At 36.1% G+C, this 7,173-nt stretch overlaps 1 protein-coding gene across 1 annotated transcript; it reads right to left on the bottom strand.

The window, feature by feature from the left end:
* Positions 1-642: 642 nt before the first annotated feature.
* Positions 643-2,627, bottom strand: LOC149571446 (uncharacterized). The gene is made up of 2 exons (XM_089812959.1): positions 1,111-2,627; positions 643-1,022 (listed from the first exon to the last, which is right to left on the bottom strand). The coding sequence occupies exons 1-2, from the start codon at positions 1,603-1,605 to the stop codon at positions 1,002-1,004; spliced, it is 516 nt and encodes a 171-aa protein (XP_089669085.1). The 5' UTR covers positions 1,606-2,627; the 3' UTR covers positions 643-1,001.
* Between the last annotated feature and the right edge of the window lie 4,546 nt (positions 2,628-7,173).

Consider the following 7,173-nt stretch of genomic DNA (forward strand, 5'->3'; position numbering starts at 1 on the left):
TTTTTGTCATCAACATTTCGAATCACACTACGTGATCCATCATCAGGATGAGAGAGCAAGAGATGTCAAGGAAAAATATATGTCAATTGTAAGTATAGGTCTTTATAATAGATGCATTTGTTTTTTAAGACTGGGTGGATCATTCTTACAAATTTATGCTAAGAATTAGTACAAGAAAAAAAGGAAATATTATTCAAAAAGTACAACTTAATTTTAAAAACAAATAGTAAATAATCTGATTTTTTTCACATTTGACAGACATATTTTTATTAAAATAATTAGGTTTCTACAATCCAAACATACTGTTTTCTAGTAATTGACACAAAGTGATCCATCATCACGATGAGGGAAAGTGCAAGAGAGTAGAAAATTGTTCTAAATTGAAAATTATGATTTTATATATCAGTTCCAAGAAGCTCAAATATGACTCTTTCAACCATCAATAAAAATTATGTACAGAAAATCTAGAATCACAAATCAAAAATCCACCAATTTAAAAACTAATAGAAAGAAGATTTAGTATCACAAATCATAAATCCACCTAATTAAAAACCAATGGAAATTATCTACAGAAGATCTAGAATTACAAATCAGAAATTCAACTATTTAAAAACTACTCCACAAGAAGTGTAAAAGATCAAATTTGCATCTCAAAATTCCGTACGAGATAACGTCTTGAAATTTGAATTTAAAACTCTGCAAAGAGAATTGGATATAAATTTAACAAGGGACTGAAGATTGTGCTCTGTCTGCAGAGCTTTATATGATCTGTTCAAGATTAGAATTATGGAGAATTATAATGTGTTTTCAGCAATAAGCTTAATGAAAGCATGGTCAATTATATACAAATTCTCAAGCCTAGAGACTTAAAATTAGAAATCTTCCCTCTGTTTTTCATCTGAAATTAATTAGTCTTTGCGACGCGAATTTGAATGATCGCCTGCTCTCAGGATTATTTCGCGCTTCCGAAATCAAGAACGCTCAAAACATAAAACACAAATTCAATTTGTTCCCTTGTCCGCCTGAGAAGAAGAGAAATCAGTCAGTTTTTCCATGAATTCCACCATAATCTTACATCAAAAACTCTAATTTTCAACAATTAATCTTTACCTGTGGAGAAGGAAGGAAAGCGTTAAATTCAGGGGAACGCGGGGGCAATTGGGGCAAAAGCTCTCCCTTGTGATCGTAAATGATAAGCCCTGAAAAATCCAATGGCTGACAGCGCATTCCCATCAAGATGTTCTTCTGCCACAGAATATCGCCATCTTCGGTGGCGGAGCTTTCATATCCCTCCGATTCGACCTCTTTCTCGCTCCGCCGCCATTTCTTGCTGAAAAGGAGGCGTTTGTTGCTCAGAGTGTTCATCAGAGCTCTGCCTTTCGACTCCACCGGAAGCTTCCAATCCCCCAAACAACCTGGCGGCGCCTCCGAGCAGCCACCGCGGCGGCGGCTCTTGTAGCGCCTTTGATACTCCTTAGCGCAAAGAGCTGCCGCTATTGTAGCCGCAGCGAAGACGCATACGGCCACTGCTAGAAAAGCCCCGAGGCTGGACGAGTAAGAGGAGCTCATCCGCCCGATTTCCGCCATTGGAATCCACCTCGCCATCTAGGGTTTGTTCGGACCGGTTTGGACTGAGAATTCTTACTTTTAGAGGTCAATTTCTCAAAATCTCGGGTACGATTACGAGGTAAAGTAAGAATTTACGGTAAGCAGCTTTCAAAATTCGAATCTGCTTAATATTTTGCACGAGAAAATCGTCCTCGCCAGCTAGGGTTTGGTCGGACCGGTTTGGACTGAGAATTTTTGCTGTTAGAGGCCAATTTCTCAAAATCTGGCGTACGATTACGCATGAAAATATGAATTTACGGGAGGCAGCTTTCAAAATTCTAATCTGGTTAATATTTGCACGAGAAAATCAACCTCGCCAGCTAGGGTTTGGTCGGACCGGCTTGGACTGAGAATTTTTGTTGTTAGAGGCCAATTTCTCAAAATCTGGAGGGCGATTACGAGGTAAAGTATGAATTACGGGAAACGGCTTTGAAAATTCAAATCTGCTTAATATTTTGCAGAAGAAAATCGGCCTCGCCAGCCAGGCTTTGGTCGGACTGGTTGAACTTCTCTGTAAGAGATCAGTTGTTCAAAAGCAAGCATGTATTTATGTGGCAAAGTAAGAATTACGAGAAACAGCTTCAGAATTCAAATCTGATTAATATTTTGCACAAGAAAATAAACCTCGCCACCTAGGGTTTACTCGGGCTCATCTAGACTGCGCAACTTATCTGTTAACGATCCATTGATCAAAGCCTGGCTTAAGATTACAAGACAAAGTAAGAATTACAGAAACGGCTTTCAAATTTCAAATTAGCAAAATTCTTTTGCACAAGATAACCAATCCAGCTCGCCCTGTAATGAGACAGAGTATGAGCTACAGAGGCATCAGAATTTCCAGTTCTACTCCGAAACTAAATAATCTTCCCCAATGGGATTCGATCACCCGACCTCCCGAAATATAAATTTCAACCACATAACTCATTATATGTATCATAACTCCACTGAGTTCTGTAAAAGTCTTTCGAGTCAAGCAAAAGACTTGACTTTGTTATTTTTTATTTATTATATTGTTTTATAATAAAATCGTTCAACAATATTACTATTTAATAACGCGTTACACGGCAGACATTTATATTCTTTGCTATTATTATTTTATTTCAGTAAAACTTGCGTATGTAATGGTCCAGAGCGTCAGTTTTACGTTCATAAACCGCGTCGTTTATTCTAAGCGAGTCAAAATGGAATTTTCCTTTTTATGGAGGTCATCCACAATGACGTTTTAGGAAATTTTGATCAAGGTGTAGTTGAAAATTTTGAATAGTTTTCCATCGTTATGGAACCCACAATATATTAAGAATTCACAATAAAGGATATAAGGATTAAGGATTTCCTAAATTGTTTTTTTTGTTTTTTTAAATTTATTTTTAAAAAAATTGGATTCATAAAAGGTTGAAGCTAAGATTAATTATTATATGTTGTGATTAATTATTATTATTTATTATTAAATGCAAGTAGATTCGAACCCAAGACCTCTTTAAGAGGCTCACAATTTACTTGTGTTGTAGGCTCTTACCTCTTAAATAAGATGTTTTTGAAATAAAAAGCGACAAAAAACAAGGGGGTCGGCTCTTACAACCAAAATACTAGTAACCAACACATTACCAATACTAGCACATTACCAGCAGAGACCAACAAAGAACCTTAACAAATTGAACTAAAGTTTCGCTAAGCCACAGTAAAACATATGCATGTAACCAACCAGCATAATAATATGAACAAAACCACCTAAACTATAGTAGCAGTCCAATACTAGCACATTACCAACAGAGACCAACAAAGAACCTTAACAGATTGAACTAAAGTTTCGCTAAGCCACAATAAAACATATGCATGTAACCAACCAGCATAATAATATGAACAAAACCACCTAAACTATAGTAGCAGTCCAATAAGTCTATCAAACTACGAGAGTTCACCATAAAAACTGTTGACATAACCATGCCTACCCAAGTCTGAGCCACAGCTGAAAATCAGCAAAACCAGAACCAGCAGATAAACATAAAACTTTGGATCCAAGGATCCCCAAAATCTAGAAAACTTAATTAACAGTTTTCTCCTTTCCTTTCCCAACGAGCAAAATTCGAGCCTAGTCATCCGCAAGGAATTTAAAGAGGAGTTTTTTGTTGGATACAATTATTCAATTGTGTGTTGGCTTTAATGTTACACAAATGTCATATCAGTTATCAACCAGGGTCTACTAAGCTCAGTTGGTCAGCAAGGCAAAAGACATAGTCTACCGAGCTCAGAAGGTTAGCAAAGCATATTATAGAGTCTACCGAGCGTTTCTGGAGGTTACACTATGAAGACAGTTTCTACCGAGCTCACTCAGGCACTGAAGGCTTATGTGGCAGAAATCAGTTTCTACCGAGCTAGCAAGGTCAGCAAAGGAAAGTTAGTTCTTATCGAGGTCACTTGGTCTCCAAAGGATTTTTCAAAGTTTGCAGTGTTTACCGAGTTTCACTTGGTTAACACTGGAAATCATTTTTGGTGTAGTATTTATCGAGCAGGGTCGGCTAATGAAGGATTTCATTATTTTGGGAAACAAAGTTTATTTGTTTAATGTAATGTTTGTAGCCGACTGATGTATGGTTTATTGATAAATGTAACTTGTAAATGAGCCGACTTGACAATTTGAAATGTATAAATAAAAGGTCAAGTTGTGGATTCTAATTGTAAGGAATGAGCATGCAAATGAGTTGATTGTGTAAAGAGGAAGTGTAACCGAATTTTGAAGAAGGATCAAATATCCTTGAGGAGAAGCAGAGTTGTATTCGATTAATGAGGATCTATTGGAGCAAAGCAGAGATCTGTATCAACAAAGTTCAGTTGCATCTCATTCAAGTCACTTATTGTTACTTTCTCACCATTGTAATAGTAATTCCTAAAACCTCTTAACAAAGTTGTTCTAACAGCCATTTTGTAAATCCTCTAACAAGGTGGACAGTTCTATTGAATTGTTCTAAAGTCCTCTACCAAGGCCACTCCTAGTAGGGTGATTAAATCATCTAACAGGGTCACACCTAACAGTGTGTTTTGTAACCTTTAATAGGTTGGCTCCTAACAAGGCTCACTTTAGAAAAGTGAAAATTGGTAGCTAATTACTTGGTGATTTTTTCCATATTGGGTTCCCACATTAAATCTGGTGTCTCTTGTGTTCATGTTATTTACTTTTGCATGCATGTTAATAATTGTGAATGCTTAAAGATTAGTAACAAGTTAATCTATTGAGTTACAACATTTTTTCTATGTAGCTACCGAGTGACAACAATAACTAGTTATTTAAGACATCTAAGGGATCTGTGGATTTATTTTTGTGGTAACTGATTCAGTTACTCCATTTATATTTCCAACAATTGCTATCAGAGCTTTTGGTGCTTGTAGGAAGGATTTCAAGGATCTAAGCTAAAGATCAGGATGTCTTACAAAAGAGAAATTTCAAGGCTTAACAGGGATAACTTTTTAGCATGGAAAGGTCTCATGAGACTCCATCTGACTTCCATTGGAGATACAGGACTAAAATATCTAGACGAAGCATATGTAACTCCTTCTGGTACATTATCTGCAAATGACATTGCTGAGAAGAAGACTCACAACATCATGATGATAGACATTGCATCTGCCCTAAGCTATGAAGAATTTGATGATATCAAAGACTGCAAAACTGCCTTTAAAATGTGGAACAAGCTTAAAGATATCTATGGAGGTACTGATAATGTAAGAAGAGACAAAGCAGAAAGTTTAAGAGGACAATTTGATCAGATGAGGATGAGAGAGGATGAAAACATTGCAAAATATGTTGAATGAGTCAAAGCAAGTGTTAGTGCAATCAAAGCTTCTAGAGGAGATATCAAGGAAGAAATAGTTATAAGTAAAGTTCTTAGAACATTACTTCTCATTTATGCAATCAGAGTTTCTGCAATTCAAGAAAGAAGATGTGAGACAAATCAAAAGATAAATTTAGAAGCCATAGTTGGAAGATTGACTGTATTTGAGCTAGATAACTATGACAACTATATTCTAGCTACCAAGAACATTGAATCAGCATTTGAAGCCAAGCTTTCACTCAAGGAGAAAGGCAAAAAGATAAAGGATTCTCAGTCAGAAAGTGAAGAAGAATCAGAACAGAGTTCTGACAGTGATCTTGAGGTGGTTGAAGCTCTATTAGCAAGGAAATATTCTAGAGGCAAAGGGAAATACAAAGGTAAGGTTCCTCTAATCTGTTTTTCTTGTGAAGAAATTAGACATATTGTTGCTAGGTGCCCAAATAAGCAGAACAAGGATGAGAAGAAAGGTCACAAGTGCAATGGCAAGAAAGACTTCAAATCATTCAAGGACAAAGGTAAGAAAACATTTTTTATGGCTAAGGATTCTAATGATTCTGATGATGAAGAAGAAGATGAAATTGTTTACATTGCTGTGAAAGATAAGTCTAATAATGATGAGGAAGTGACACTTATTTCTCATGTGAGCAAAAATGATACATGGATTATAGATAGCGGTTGTTCTCATCATATGACTGGTGATAAAACTAAGTTTGAACATTTTGAAGACTATGATGGTGGTAGTGTGAGGTTTGGTAATAATGAACCTTGTTGCATAAAAGGAAGAGGAAGAATCTCACTAACCAAAGAGCTTGTATGTGATCATGCATATTGGGTAGAAGGACTAAAACACAATCTGTTGAGTGTGGCACAACTACTCAATAATGTATTCAAAGTGGAATTCATGCATAGAAAAGCAAGACTACTAGATGAAAAAGGAAATTTGATTGGATCAGGCACTCAAATAAAAGGTAACCTATTTTATCTTGAACTTAGTGAATGTTCGTGCTTTATTGCTCAAGTTGAAGAAAGTTGGTTATGGCATAGAAGGTTGTGTCATGTGAACTTTGACAACTTGGTAAAAATAAGTAAATTTAGGAAAGTAAGAGGCATTCGTAACATAAAGACACCTGAGGTTGGTCTATGCAAGAATTGTCAAATTGGCAAGATGGGAAAGACTAGCTTTAAAAGTAAGAACTATCAGTCTGAAGAAGTTTTAGAAATTGTGCATACTGATCTGTGTGGATCTATTGGAATTGAAAGCTATACTAGTGAAAATTTCTTCATTCTTTTTGCTGATGATTATTCAAGAATGATGACTGTCATGTACCTGAGAGAGAAATCAGAAGCATTTGAGAAGTTTAAATGGTATTTGGCCAGAGTTGAAAAGGAAATAGGCAAAAGACTAAAATGTTTGAGATCGGACAAAGGTGGTGAATTCATCTCCCATGAATTCAATAACTTTTGCATTGAAAGGGGGATCAAAAGATAAGTATCAGCTCTTAGGACTCCTGAGAAAAATAGAATAGCTGAAAGAAGGAACATATCTATCATAGACTGTGCAAGAACCCTAATGATTGAAAAGAGCATTGCTATCAAATACTGGAAGGAAGCTATCAGCACTACAGTTCATACCTTGAACCAAGTACAGCTGAAGAAGGACTCATTCAAAAACCCCTAAGTTATGGTATGGCTATAAACCCAATGTAAGTTACCTAAAAGTATTTGGAAGAAAATGTTA

This window comes from Cupressus sempervirens, chromosome 2 (genome assembly GCF_028749045.1).
Source record: "Cupressus sempervirens isolate cs-2001-9-10 chromosome 2, ASM2874904v1, whole genome shotgun sequence".
Lineage (NCBI taxonomy): Eukaryota > Viridiplantae > Streptophyta > Pinopsida > Cupressales > Cupressaceae > Cupressus > Cupressus sempervirens.

Coding starts and splice junctions, on each gene's coding strand:
- LOC149571446 (XM_089812959.1), bottom strand. CDS start 1,605: ATGGCGAGGTGGATTCCAATGGCGGAAATCGGGCGGATGAGCTCCTCT. Junction 1,023..1,110: donor CTTTCCTTCCTTCTCCACAG/GTAAAGATTAAT, acceptor TCTTCTTCTCAG/GCGGACAAGGGAACAAATTG.